Below are 14,814 nucleotides of genomic sequence, written 5' to 3' on the forward strand. Positions count from 1 at the left end.
CCCAGGTTCGCCATAGCTGTCCTCCCAAGGAGCAAACATCTTTTAATTTCATGGCTACAGTCACCATCTGCAGTGATCTTGGATCCCAGGAATGTGCAGTCTGACACTACTTCCATGTCTTCCCCTTCTATTTGGCAAGGAGTGATGAGGCCGGATGCCATGATCTTAGTTTTTTTGATGTTGAGTTTCAAGCCTACTTTTGTGCTCTCCTCTTTCACCCTCAACAACAGGTTCTTTAGGTCCTCTTCACTTTCTGTCATTAGATTGGTGCCGTCTGCATATCTGAGGTTGTTGATGTTATTCCCAGCACTCTTAATTCCAGCTTGTGCTTCATCCAGGCCGGCATCCGCATGATGTACTCTGTATATAAATTAAATAAGCAGGGTGACAATATACATCCTTGACGAACTCCTTTTCCTATTCTAAACCAATCCGTTGTTCCATATCCCGTTCTGACAGTTGCTTCTTGACCCTTCTACAGGTTTCTCAGGAGACATGTGAGGTGGTCTGGTACTCCCATCTCTTTAAGGACTTGCCATAGTTTGTTGTGATCCACACAATCAAATGCTTTAGCGTAGTCAATGAAGCAGAAATAGATGTTTTTCTGGTACTCCCTTGCTTTCGCCACAAACCAGCGAATGTTGGTAATTTGATCTCTAGTACCTCTTCCTCTCTGAAACCCAGCTTGTACTTCGGTAGTTCCTGATCCACGTACTGCTGAAGCCTAGTTTGTAGGATCTTTAACATGACCTTGCTGGTGTGTGAAATGAGTGCAATGGTGCAATAGTTTGACCATTCTTTGGCATTACCCTTCTTTGGGATTGGAATATAAACTGACCTTTTCCTACTTGTGGTAAAAACTTTGGGCTTTGTCAAAGTAGGAATTCAACCCAAAAGAGGCTTATGCAAAAAAGAGGTCTCCAGAAATTACTCTGTTCTTTAAAAAAAGCAGTTAAGCAGTATGCCGGGATTTACTATCTTTCAGCACAAATGTAAGTCTAGAGGGAAATTAACATTTTCAAGGCATCGTCAGCCTAAATATTTGACTAATTTGGTTAGTACACTGATAAGCTTATTTAACAAATTCTTTCTTAATGCAAATTCTGAAGACAAAGGTTATTGCACTGCCTGTTATTATTTAGCTTGATTAGAAATATGAATGAACGTTCCCCATTACATTTCTAATGCTACCAAATTAGCCTCCTCAGTAGCAGATGACATTTAGTTCTAACAAGCTGGAAGCCTATAAGGAACTGGGGGTGATTTAAAAAACTGGAAATTTCTATCACCTCCTTTCCAGAAACCTATACGATGATCCAGTTTTGAGCTGACCCATTTTCCCATTTCAATTTGTATTTCTTTACAAAATCTGTATCCCACTTTTCTACCCTTACAATGGCCATCAAGATGGTTAACAATTAAAATATAAATGATAAAATCACATTTTAAAACTATTAAATTAGGGAAATCATCCCTGACTGTTCCCTGGAAGGTCAGCTGCTGAAGCTGAAGCTCAAATACTTTGGCCACCAAATGAGAAGGGAGCCCTCACTGGAGAAGATCCTGATGCTGGGAAAGATAGAAGGCAAAAGAAGAAGGGGACGGCAAAAGATAAGATGGCTGGACAGCGTTACTGATGTAACTAACATGAATTTGAGCAGACTTCAGAGGATGGTAGAAGACAGGAGGGCCTGGCGTGACTTTGTCCATGGGGTCGCTGCCAGACCCCAGAGACAAGAAACACGCAGGTGAATAGTTCTGACATTTATTCCAAGCCACGTAAGGCAGTACAGAAGTTTGCTGAAACTAACATCACAGCCCAGAAGCACTTCCTATGTACCCTCGGGTAACCATTATCAATTCAAGCAAGCGCAGAATAAAAACAGCGGGCAATTCTGGCGAGACCCCCTCCCTATACTACGAAGGTCCAGGTGCCCTATCTATTTTCCCTTCCACTCTCCTCCTGCTCCTGACCTTGGTTACACAAGACACTACCGGGCTAACAAGCTCCTAAGATAAACGATTGGGGGATGCGCACAGGGAAAGCGAAAGCAAAGCAAGAATGCAGGCAGTCTCAAAACAGTTCCATGGCCATTTCGTGACAAGAGGATACACTGAGATTTAGACTCTTGACAGTCGCATAAAGTCGGACTCGACTGTGTGACTGAACAACAACAATTCCACCCTTTCCCGTAACGGGCTCGGGGTGCATCGCAACATGAACCGAACAACAATAAAAAACCTACCATTTAAATTTAAAAACAATACAATAAAGTTAACAAATCAAACAACAGAACAACACCACAAATGCCTTCTCCGAGCTAGCCGACAAAGCGGTCGGGGCGTCAAGGGCCATAGAATATGTATATGAAAGAGCCGCATGTAGCTCCTAGTTTGGCCACCCCATTATAGAGTTTTCCAAAAGACCAATGTGTCATGGCCAGAACTCAGTGAACCCAAAACCAATGGCAGTGTCTCTGTTGTCATTTCACCGACACTGGATTTCCAATTCAGATTTTTACCTCTCGGCCTTCAACTGCTGCACTGCCTCACTGGCTTTCATGTCAGAATTTCACCATGATTTTATTTCATCGCATTGCTCATTTGATTTAATTAATTTTATCGCATTATTGGGTGTTTTAAATCTATTCTAAGACACTTTCGCACTGGAAAATGGGAAAAGCAAGGCATTAATATTTTAACAATAAATTATATTTAAAGTCATACTAGGTTTTTTTTCCATAAGGAACAGCTTTGTTGAGTAGGATGGGGGCTGCCTTTACAGAAAACATCAAGATTCTCTCAATGGAAAAATCCAGCTAGGACCAAAAAGGGGGTTAAGAACCACTCAGAGGTAAAAAAAAAAAGAGTGCAATGATCTGAGTAACTTTCCAGATGGTTTCTATCTACAACTGTTGCACCTCAAGTGAAGACTGAGATGCAGTCACCTCTCCAAGTATAAGAACTAAAACAGCTCAGTCCTCTGGAAATGCACTTTACATTATTTATCAAGGCAATGGCTTGCTAGATTTTTCACCCTGTGGAGAAACGCCATTTTAGGCCTGTATTTCACTGGAGGCAGGCTTTGGGGCCTAGTCTCTTCCTCCTCCCCCCTCCCCCCCTGTCTGGAAGCAGCAATTCTGAGTAGACCTCCTAGAGAGACAGGAAGTCTTTCAAGCTGGTCTCCCAGAAGGTTGCAGGAGGGTAGACCAGTTCCTGGGCGGGGAACTGGGTTTTATAGTGGAGATTTTAGGCGGGAAGCCTTCAGTTTGAGTTGGAGCTATTAGTTGAGAAGGTATGGTCAGGCTTGCAAGAGTCCAAGTACGGTGCCTGCCCTGTAGGTCATCTAGTGAGGGCAAGTAGTATAATAGGAAGAGGAGCGTTTTTTCTTCCTACAATGATTTGTTGCTTCTGTTCACTTTTTAAAAATGCCTGTAAATAGTGTATGTTGTAAACAAAACTAAATGTTTGTTTAAAGTGGAGTGGAGTAGACCACACTACTGTAAGAGGGGAGTCCTGGGAAGGGGGGAAGGCATGCAGTTGGCAAGGATGCCAATCCTCCAGGGGTCTCCCAAAGAAGGATTTTGGTCTCTGTGATAACCAGGTGCTGCGTTGGCAGAGGACCTTGAGGCCAGACCTCAGAACTGGCAAGGGAGATTGGGAGTCCTGTATCCTCTCAGTCAGGAACCCCTAAAATGAGCAGGTGATGGCAGCGCACCCAAGTGGCAGGAAGATTAGCTCCCTCCAGGAGTTGGCAACCCCAAAAAGGAGTTGACGGGACTGGGTCTGAAGGCCGAATCGGATCGGTTCCATCACATACCCCAACACCTTTTTTCTCCCTACCTTTCCCCCCCAAAACTATTTACTACAAGGATAACACAAGAGCACCACCCAAATAAAATAACAAGTCCAGAATTAGAAAGTGCAGAGCACATCTGCCAAACTGATACATTGATCCACACACTGCAAAAATGCAAGAGGTGTGGAAATCCCTGTTCTTAGACAAACAACTTTCTATTCTAACATCACCTGGTGCCAGAAGTAATAATTATGCCCCTGCTAGAGCAACTGCAAGAATGATTTATTTATACATTGTCATCATCAGTGTCCAAGATGCCTCACTGATTCTCATAGGCAAGCCCATGCCCTTCTCAGTCGAAAACTGGATGGGGAGAGGAAGGAGCAGTGAAAAGAGGAGAGGAAAAGCCAAAGGAAGCAAGGGATGAATGAGGAAATGGGGAGCTAGTTGGGAAATGAGGAGTCAGGGGTTAAACCAGGGTCTGAAGGGGCATCTTGTGCACATTCAAGGAGGGTGTAGGGCAGGGGTGTCAAACTCATTTGTTATGAGGGCCAGATCTGACATCAATGAGACCTTGTTGGGCCGGGCCATGTGCGTCATAAAATGTAATGCCAGGGAGCAGAGATAACTTTATAAAGAATACAAAAACAATTAAAGATTTTTTTAAACTTAAAATAGAATATGCTTAAAACATTAGCATTCATGGAGTATTTTATTTAACTGTCTCTGATAACTGACACCTCTTGCTCTGAATTACTGCATCAAAACCTGGAGACAGTGTCTGTGCTGTAGCAATCTTGGGTATGCAGTTCAAGTGTTGTTCAGATGTGAACCCGTAAGTTTCAATCCTATTAATTGATTGGCATTCATTATAGAAATCTCATTGTCAATGCTCTGAGACTAAGACCCAGGGGAAAACATGAAATGGCTGGGTACCGTGAGCTTTTGTACGTAAGTTGCTTTGTGTGCTGGTCAACAACATGTGAAGGCACTGTGGCCCAAACTGAGGGCTATGTGTTTATCTACAAAACTACAATCTTCACCAGAGAAATAACTACAACTCCTATGAGGCTGGCAAAGGCAAACCGTGCATTTGGCCGACTGCATAAAAGAGTGTGGAGCAACAAGCATCTGAAAAAATGCACAAAGATCAATGTTTACAAAGCGGTTGTGATGACAACCCTCATCTACGGCTCCGAATCGTGGGTTTTATACTGTCATCACCTGCGACTCCTTGAGCGCTTTCATCAGCGCTGCCTTCGCACCATCCTCAACATCCACTGGAGTGACTTTGTGACCAACACTGAAGTCCACAAGCGGGCGGAGGTTACAAGCATCGAGGCACTGCTGTTGAAGACGCAGCTGCGCTGGGCAGGGCATATCTCCAGGATGGAAAACCACCGCCTTCCCAAGATTGCCCTGTATGGCGAACTTTCCACCGGCCATCGAAATAGAGGGGCACCAAAGAAGAGGTACAAGGACTCCTTGAAGAAATCCCTTGGTACCTGTTGCATTAACCATCACCAGTGGTCTGACCTACCCTCAGATCGCAAAGCATGGAGGCACACCATCCACCAGGCTGTCTCTTCCTTTGAGAACGCACGCATAGCTGGTCTTGAGGACAAAAGGAGATTGAGAAAGAATCGTACTGCTACAGCACCAACCCCAAATCAGACTTTTCCCTGCAGCCACTGTGGCCGGACCTGCCTGTCCCACATTGGTCTTGTCAGCCACCAGCGAGCCTGCAACAGACGTGGACTACTGCACCTTTCTTAAATCTTCGTTCGTGAAGTCAAGCCGAGAGAGAGAGAGAGAGAGAATCTTCACCAGAGAAATAACTACAACTCCTATGAGGCAGTGCAACAATAGAGAGACAGTCATGTATAGCAGTCAGACTCAGCCTACAATCTGGGAAGTCAAAGTTCAAAATCCTCAATAAATCAAAGGAAAATGTGAAATGTTAATGAAAAATCAAAAGAAATGTACTGGGTGAATTTGGTCTGAATGCACACTCTCAGTCTAATCCATCTCACTAGTTTGTTGTTATTCCTCATCTAAATAGTTCACATGCTTTCCTACACGTTACAAATGATGCCAGAGCAGAGGCAGCCAAACTTGCTTAATGTAAAAGCCACACAGAATAAACATCAGATGTATGAGAGCCACAAGACATAAACAACTATTACACACATCTTTATTAAAACAATACTTTCCTTGCACAGAAAGATAAAATACTTATGTATGCACCTTACAACATGACCATGCTATAAGTTGATTTTTTAAAAAACAAAAGCTGGGAATAACAGTCTCAATAAGACCAGCATAAGGAAAGTGGGAGAAGGAGACACACATGTACCATAAACACAATGAGTAGAAGAAGGAAACACACATGTACCATATAAACCACTAACCACAGTCATGCTCAGCACCAAGGTTAGTAAATACAGCTCCTACAAGAGCCATTAAACTAAGAGAGAATCGTGTGCCCCCTTCTTTATTTTCATCCCTCCTTCCAGTGGTTCCCTCAGCTCTTGCACTCTCTTTCCCTACTCTAGGTCTCTGGGTGACATCGGTGGTGAAGGAGAAGAGCTTGCACACCTGATTATTTCCCCCTCCTTCCATGCTTCACACATGCCTAACTATTGGTCAGCGCTCAGAGGCTGACTGAGGTCCCAATGCTAAGCACGCTAACTTGAAAGTAAGCCTGCATTAAGTTCCTCCTTGACCTCTGGGAGCCATACAATATGTGTGAAAGAGCCGCATGTGGCTCCTGAGCCACAGTTTGGCCACTCCTGCTGGAGACCATACTTTGATAAATGTGCAGTTTTAATTACATGTTGAGTTCTGCATTTAGGCAGGAAAAATCCAATGCAAAATAGTTATAGGATGGGAGAGACTTGTCTTGGCAGTAGTATGTAAGAAAAGGATCTAGGGGTCTTAGTGGACCATATACTGAACATGAGTCAACAGTACAATGTGGTAGCTAAAAGATCAATGAAATTTGGGGCAGTATCAACAGAACTATAGTGTCCAGATCATGTGAAGTGATGGTATCGCTTTACACTGCTCTGGTAAGACCTCACCTTCAGTTTTGGGCACCACATTTTAAGAAGGATATAGATAAGCTGGAACAGGTCCAAAGAAAAGCAACGAAGATGTTGAGGGGTCTGGAGACCAAGTCCTATGAGGAAAGGTTGACGGAGCTGGGCATGTTTAGCCTGGAGAGGAGGCAGCTGAGAGGTGATATGATCACCATTGTCAAGTACCTGAAGGGCTGTCATATAGAGTGTTCTAGTGAAGCACTCAAGATTTTTAAAAAATATACACACACAACAGGAGTGGAAATTAAAATGTCACAATAATAAAGTATGAACTGTGTGTGTGGAGTCATTTTTAAGACCCGCTTGGGATCATTATTCTGTGTACTAAAACAATAAGAATGTCTAACTGAGAAGACATAAACTATGAGCCTAATGTAACAGATAGCTGCTTACACACAGTGCTGCCCACGTAACCTAAGAGATAAATGAAGGGCCATATTGGCTGAACAATGCTGAAGTGTTATTTTGAAATTGGATGCACTGAGAAAGGAAGTAATGGGGAGGAACAAACTGCTGCCCTGGAAGAGTGCCACACATGTTATTCAAGGACTAATTAAATATTAGTTGAAATACTAATATGCAATTGCAGATATAGCTATTTGACTGTTAGCTACATGGACTGAGAAGAGAACAACACAGGTTGAAGCAGACTCGCATAAATCATGAAAGTGAGAGTGATGAGGAGGAAGATGATGGGGAATGAGTTTTCACTGGATAACTTCAAATTCAAACCCCTTCTCGGTCATGCAGTTCTCTGGGTAGCCTCGGAAAGCCCAGGCTATCCCACCACACCGTGCAGCTTGTTTTTTTACAACGGAAACTCCCTTGGGTACCTTTTTAACTGTAAAGAGGCAACCTAGAAATACTGTCTCTCAACAATAAACTATCAGGCTCACGCACCATCCTTAGCTCTTTGGAAGAAGCATAGCATACAAATATATATATGTACTAGGGAAAAGGCTTGTTGTGAAATTTAATGGCAAAGGTCAAGACACCCCCACTGCCATCTTCTAAAAACATTCTTCCCAAAGGCACTCTGCAAGAGAAAAAGATGGATGGGCTGACATTAGACATTGCAATGCAGGCCCATGTAGTGGGCGAATGAGGCCTGAGTGTGAACTGGAAGGAAAATGCCATTTGAGACGCAGGTCTCTCTTTCAGGGTAAACCTTTGGGGGTGGGGAGCTCTCTGTTAAGGTCAAAATAGTACGAGTCAGATAAAAATCCTATTGGAAAACCAATCCCCGCCTTCCTTTTTGAAAGAGTTATTTAGAGAATCAAATTTCTGCATCTGGAGAAAGGTACCTTCAAACTAGTTCAGGAAAATTGGATACAGAAATTGCTGAGACTTTCGCCAAAAGAAAGGGGTAGATAGGAAAGAGGAAGTTCTGCATATATATTCGGATATTTTAAGATAAATATTTAAAGATATTTATCTACCTCCTGGGAGATAGTATATATATATATATATATATGCGCCATCTATTAGCTGTGACCGATTGCTGTTATTTTAGTGTATTATAGAATCACTCACCTATACAAAAGAGGCATAATAAAAAAAAGTATTAGATCGTGCAAGGTGGATATATGACCTGCATTTTCTCAATGATAAACTAAATCATCTAAACCACACACTTCAAGCAAATGGCTACTCCGAGAATGAAATCAGAAGAGCGATTAAACCAAGGATTAAACAAACTGAACATAAGAACATAAGAGAAGCCATGTTGGATCAGGCCAATGGCCCATCCAGTCCAACACTCTGTGTCACACAGTGGCCAAAATATATATATAAAGAGGCAACCTAGAAATACTGTCTCTCAACAATAAACTATCAGGCTCACGCACCATTCTTAGCTCTTTGGAAGAAGCATAGCATACAAATATTATAAAATATATATGTACTAGGAAAAAGGCTTGTTGTGAAATTTAATGGCAAAGGTATATATATTTAATATATTATATTATATATTTAATATTATATATTTAATGGCAAAGGTATATACACACACACACTGTGGCTAATAGCCACTAATGGACCTCTGCTCCATATTTTTATCTAAACCCCTCTTGAAGCTGGCTATGCTTGTAGCCACCACCACCTCCTGTGGCAGTGAATTCCACATGTTAATCACCCTTTGGGTGAAGAAGTACTTCATATTATCCGTTTTAACCGACTGCTCATCGAATGCCCACGAGTTCTTGTATTGTGAGAAAGGGAGAAAAGGACTTCTTTCTCTACTTTCTCCATCCCATGCATAATTTTGTAAACCTCTATCATGTCACCCCGCAGTCGACGTTTCTCCAAGCTAAAGAGCCCCAAGCGTTTTAACCTTTCTTCATAGGGAAAGTCTTCCAACCCTTTAATTAATCTAGTTGCCCTTTCTAGACTTTTTCCAATGCTTTAATATCCTTTTTGAGGTGCGGTGACCAGAATTGTACACAGTATTCCAAATGAGACCGCACCATCGATTTATACAGGGGCATTATGATACTGGCTGATTTGTTTTCAATTCCCTTCCTAATAATTCCCAGCATGGCGTTGGCCTTTTTTATTGCAAACGCACACTGTCTTGACATTTTCAGTGAGTTATCTACCACAACCCCAAGATCTCTCTCTTGGTCAGTCTCTGCCAGTTCACAACCCATCAACTTGTATTTGTAGCTGGGATTTTTAGCCCCAATGTGCATTACTTTGCACTTGGCCACATTGAACCTCATCTGCCACGTTGACACCCACTCACCCAGCCTCAACAGATCCCTTTGGAGTTCCTCACAATCCTCTCTGGTTCTCACCATCCTGAACAATTTAGTGTCATCTGCAAACTTGGCAACTTCACTGCTCACTCCAAACTCCAAATAATTTATGAACAAGTTAAAGAGCATGGGACCCAGTACTGAGCCCTGCGGCACTCCACTGCTTACCATCCTCCACTGCAAAGACTGCCCATTTATACTCACTCTTTGCTTCCTATTAATTAGCCAGTTTTTGATCCACAAGAGGACCTGTCCTTTTATTCTATGACTCTCGAGCTTACTAAGGAGCCTTTGATGAGGAACTTTATCAAAAGCTCTCTGGAAGTCAAGGTAAACAACATCTATTGGGTCTCCTTTGTCCACATGCTTGTTCACCCCCTCAAAGACATGTAACAGGTTCCCTTACAGAACCCATGCTGAGTCTTCCTCAATAACTCATGTTCAGCAATGTGCCTACTCATTCTGTCCTTGATAATGGTTTCTACCAACTTTCCCGGTATTGAAGTCAGACTGACTGGCCTGTAATTTCCCGGATCTCCTCTGGAACCCTTTTTAAAGATGGGGGTGACATTTGCTACCTTCCAGTCCTCAGGAATGGAGGCAGATTTCAATGAAAGATTACATATTTTTGTCAGAAGATCCACAAGTTCAACTCTGAGTTCTTTCAGAACTCTTGGATGTATGTGACACTCAGTGCAAAACACTGGAAAGCCCCCACCCCCCTGCTGGCATTCTACCTTCATGATAGCTTTTTAAAAAGATACAGCCCCCTTTTAAATCCTGTTTGTTTATGTGGCTCTCCTTCTAGAGAGTCAACTAACCTTATTGGGAGCACAAGGAATCTGGGTTCCTGGTCCTTACAGAGCCCCCAAGCTAAGAGCCACAGGCCAAGAGCCCTTTAGCTCTCGCTCTGGCAAGGTGCAGCTTAATATTTATTTTTTATTTATTTATTTATTCATGATTTGTATCCTGCCCTTCCCACAAGTGGCTCAGGGCGGCTTCCAGAAATTGGTCAAACATAAAAATTAAACAACTTTAAATATATAGACAATTAAACATTTAAAACAGTTAAAACCTTAAAAACCAGTAAACATTCCAATTACATATAGAACAGACGTCAAGCAAGCTACATAAAGTTCTCATCTTAGCTAGGTGTAGGCTAGCCGGAAGAGGGTCGTCTTACAGGCCCTGCGGAACTGAACAAGGTCCCGCAGGGCCCTCACCTCCTCCAGCAGCTGATTCCACCATGTAGGGGCCATAACGGAGAAAGCCCTTTCTCTGGTGGATTTCAAGCGGGCTTCTTTTGGCCCAGGGATAGTGAGGAGATTTTGTGTTCCCGACCTCAGTACTCTCTGGGGAACATGTGGATGCAAATAAGGTGGGGAACACAGCCACTCCTAATCAATCAGCAACAATCACCTTCAGCCCACTCAAACCAAACAGACAGCAGTTCCCCAGCAACCACAAACTCAGAATTTTCAGCAATCCCACAGTCACACAAACTCAGAAATTCTCAGCAACTTCCCCAGCTGCTTAGCCAAACCTCACCCTGAAGAAAAACAGTCTTCCACAAAAAGGGGTTTTTGCCATATTTCTAAGGAATCACTGATCAGATGGGAAAACTTATTAAGAAACACAACCTACAAACAATATACAGACCCATCAGAAAAATACAACAGATATAATCACGCCCAGCGAGTGGGAGTAGGCCAATAGGCAGCCACCTCAGGTGTCACCTGGCCTAAGGGGTGCCGCCAGCTCTCCCCCACGCACCATGTGTGCGCTCTTTGAAGCCTGCCTTCCCCAATGGAACGCAGGCTCCATGGAGCGCACATGCCACCTGACTGCTTTTGCATTCCCTGGGTCTGTAGCACAAAGGAAGCAGCCCCCCCATCCCTGCCCAGCCCCAGGAGGGCTGAGTGGGGTCAGTGGGGTACCTCAGGAGCGGGTGCACTCAGAGCCTGGCTCCGAGCGTGCTCGCTGCTGCCCTGACCTTGCTCAGCTTTCCCAAGACCTGGGAAGGCTGAGCAGGATCAGGGTGGCAGTGAACATGCTTGGAGTCTGGCTCCGAATGCGCCCACTGCAGCCATGACCGAGCTCAACCCTCCCAGATCCTGAAGAGGCTGAGCGAGGTACGGGGGGGACAGTGGCAGTGAGCATGCTCAGAGACAAGCTCCAAGCAGCCCGCTGCAGCACCTCCACCCCACCTCACTGAAAGTCCGGGCCGGGGGTGGTGCTCTGCCTGGGGTTGCAAAACCCCCAGTGCCAGCACTGGCTATGATCAGCAAAAGACATAAGCGACCCCCTGAGTATACCACATACCCTGCAGCTGTGGACAGGTTTACATTGGGACCACACAAAGTAGCATCCAGACAAGAACAAAAGAACATGAAAGACACTGCAGACTTGGCCAACCTGAAAAATCAGCAGTGGCTGAACATAGCCTAACTCAAACAGGACACAGTATTTTATTCCAAGACACTGTAATGCTGGACAACACATCCAGTTATCATGTTAGATTACGCAGGGAAGCCATTGAAATCCATAAACATAATTTCAACAGGAAGGAAGAGAGTTTAAAAATGAATAGGGCATGGCTTCCAGTCTTGAAAAACACAAAATGCTCTACATCTTACAACAGCACTACAGATAAGATTAGAATTTCAATAGCCAATCCATATACAAAAGAACCTCCTCAGGAAAGCTCCTCCATTAGCATGTCACAGCTTGAAAAGCTCCTACAAGATTATGACCCAGCCTTACCTCACCTTCCTGAGTAGATATAAATTACCTGCCTACCATCTTCTTCCCCCTTTAACCAAGAGAGAACTCCAGTTTTCAGGGTTCATACCTCTGATGATGCCAGTCACAATTGCTGGCAAAACATCAGGTCTCACAATGCCAAGACCACAGCCATGCATCCCGGAAAATCTGCAACAACTAATATTATAGAATCGTTAAAACTTTAACTGTATGGAATTGTTTTATAAATGTTGTTACCCATCCTGAGCCCTGTCATGCAGGGGAGGGAGGGCTATAAATCGAACTGATTAAAAAATAAGTAAAAATAAACAAATCCTGAAGAGCCAATCATTCAGTTAGGAGGAGCACTGATGCAAGCTCCAAGTGAGATGCTCAGCCTTGAGTACACAGCAGCAGAAGAAGAAGATATTGGATTTATATTCCTCCCTCCACTCCGAAGAGTCTCAGAGCGGCTCACAATCTCCTTTACCTTCCTCCCCCACAACAGACACCCTGTGAGGTGGATGGGGCTGGAGAGGGCTCTCACAGCAGCTGCCCTTTCAAGGACAACCTCTGCCAGAGCTATGGCTGACCCAAGGCCATGCTAGCAGGTGCAAGTGGAGGAGTGGGGAATCAAACCCGGTTCTCCCAGATAAGCGTCCGCACACTTAACCACTACACCAAACTGGCTCTCACAGCAGAGAAAGGAACTCCAGTTCCCAGGTAACTCGATGGCCGGATGTGCTGACTCACCCCAACTGGCCTCTGAACAAGAAATGAGGAAAAACAGAGTATTCTTTTCCAGGGCTTCAACATTGCCAGAAATTTTATCCCTCTACTATGCACGCTGCTTCACTTACTATTTCTTTTCTATCCAGAAAGCAAGTCCATGCCCTGCATACAATTCACCCAGCATCCAAAATTGGGACGCTACTATGCATTGCAGCACATGCATCCCCTCTGCCAGTTACATGCAGGCAAGCTTGATCCTCACCCACAACACTACACATCACCCACAATTGCTTACTCAGCGGTACTGTAATCCTGACAAGGGCAAAATATTAGTCGATCACGATGCAACCCAGGGGTTACAAAGGCTGCTCTAAGGGCAAATTCCTTCCAACTATGACATACAGACACAGCTGAGAACAATTCAGGAGCTCTGAGAAGGCACTATTACTCTGGGTAACTGGCCAGAGCTTCGTCCTTCTCTGTTGTCAGAACAGCAAGATTAAAAAAAAAACACCAGGGAAAACAAGAGTGTATCCCTCATACCCCCCCCCCATCTTTTGTGAGATGAATTTTTAAATTCGACTGATATTAAACTCCACTGATATTTATTAAAAATTAGGGGCTTGTGAAAAATTAGAGGAGGGGAAAACTTTGCAGTCAACCTCTCCCCCCCCCCCCCCATCCCTTTCAGGCTTCTACACACTTTCAGGAACCTGAGCAAGCTAATCACCCCCCTCCCCATTCTGTTCCCTTTGGAGAACAGTCAGTGCTCAACAGGCCGCTTTCAAAGGTATTTCCCGCCCCCCCCCCCCTTAAATCAGTATAATTTACAAACTCAAGCTTCTGCACACCTGGGACAGCTCCTTCCTTCCCCCCCTCCTCCAAGACCCACCAGCCTTCCCGACCCACAGATACAGCGATGATGGGTGGCTTTCTTCCCAGGGCAAGAGGCAGCACCCCTGCCCAGCAGCGGGTTCTAATCCTTCTCCCATTCTTTCCAGGGGTCTTCAAAGTCCCACATGAGCTTTTGCGCTCTGAGAAGCGCCGCCCTCTGCACGAGCTCAGAGGCACTCCCCAGGCTCCAGACCACCGGGCTTTCCCCATTTCATCCTAGCCCTAGAACGCCATTCCGCTTCCCAGAGGCGGGGCAGCAGCAGCCTTCGTCCGGGGCTGCGTGGGGCGAGGCGGGCCCCGCTGCTCTCCCCAGGGCTTACCATGGTACAAATGGAGGCGAGTCTCCGGACCGTCATCAGTATTTCCATCCGCCCGACGACGCGGAGCCCCCCGCCGCCGCCACCGCCATGTTGGGTCCCCGCCGCCCAACTGACAGCCGGAGCCGGAGCGGCAGCCGCAGGTGGCGCAGCAGCCAAAGAGGCCCGGGCGGCCCCGCGTGCGCCGGCCAAGGAGGCCCGGCCTGCTCCCGCGGCCCGGGAGGCAAAGATCCGGCCCCCCACCGAGGGCTCCTCCCTGACTGCGCAGGCGCCGTTCTCGCCCCCCCCTCCTCCACCGTGGGCGGGGTTCCTTCCCACGTGCTCCTTCGGCGGGCTTTGCTTTCGGGTAAGGGGGCGGGATGTGCAATGCATCTTCTTCTGAGAGCCAGTTTGGTGTAGTGGTTAAGCGTGTGGACTTTTATCTGGGAGAACCGGGTTTGATTCCCCACTCCTCCACTTGCACCTGCTGGAAT

At 45.2% G+C, this 14,814-nt stretch overlaps 1 protein-coding gene across 2 annotated transcripts in view; it reads right to left on the reverse strand.

The window, feature by feature from the left end:
• The window catches only part of LOC132579350 (ubiquitin carboxyl-terminal hydrolase 12-like), an 82,010-nt gene extending 67,456 nt beyond the window's left edge, over window positions 1-14,554 (reverse strand). For both annotated transcript variants that reach the window (XM_060249653.1, XM_060249654.1), the window contains exon 1: window positions 14,345-14,554. In XM_060249653.1, the coding sequence (XP_060105636.1) occupies window positions 14,345-14,392 (48 nt within the window). In that variant the 5' untranslated portion in view covers window positions 14,393-14,554. The remainder of the gene's footprint in view (window positions 1-14,344) is intronic.
• Window positions 14,555-14,814: the final 260 nt, after the last annotated feature.

Source organism: Heteronotia binoei, chromosome 11 (genome assembly GCF_032191835.1).
Source record: "Heteronotia binoei isolate CCM8104 ecotype False Entrance Well chromosome 11, APGP_CSIRO_Hbin_v1, whole genome shotgun sequence".
NCBI lineage: Eukaryota > Metazoa > Chordata > Lepidosauria > Squamata > Gekkonidae > Heteronotia > Heteronotia binoei.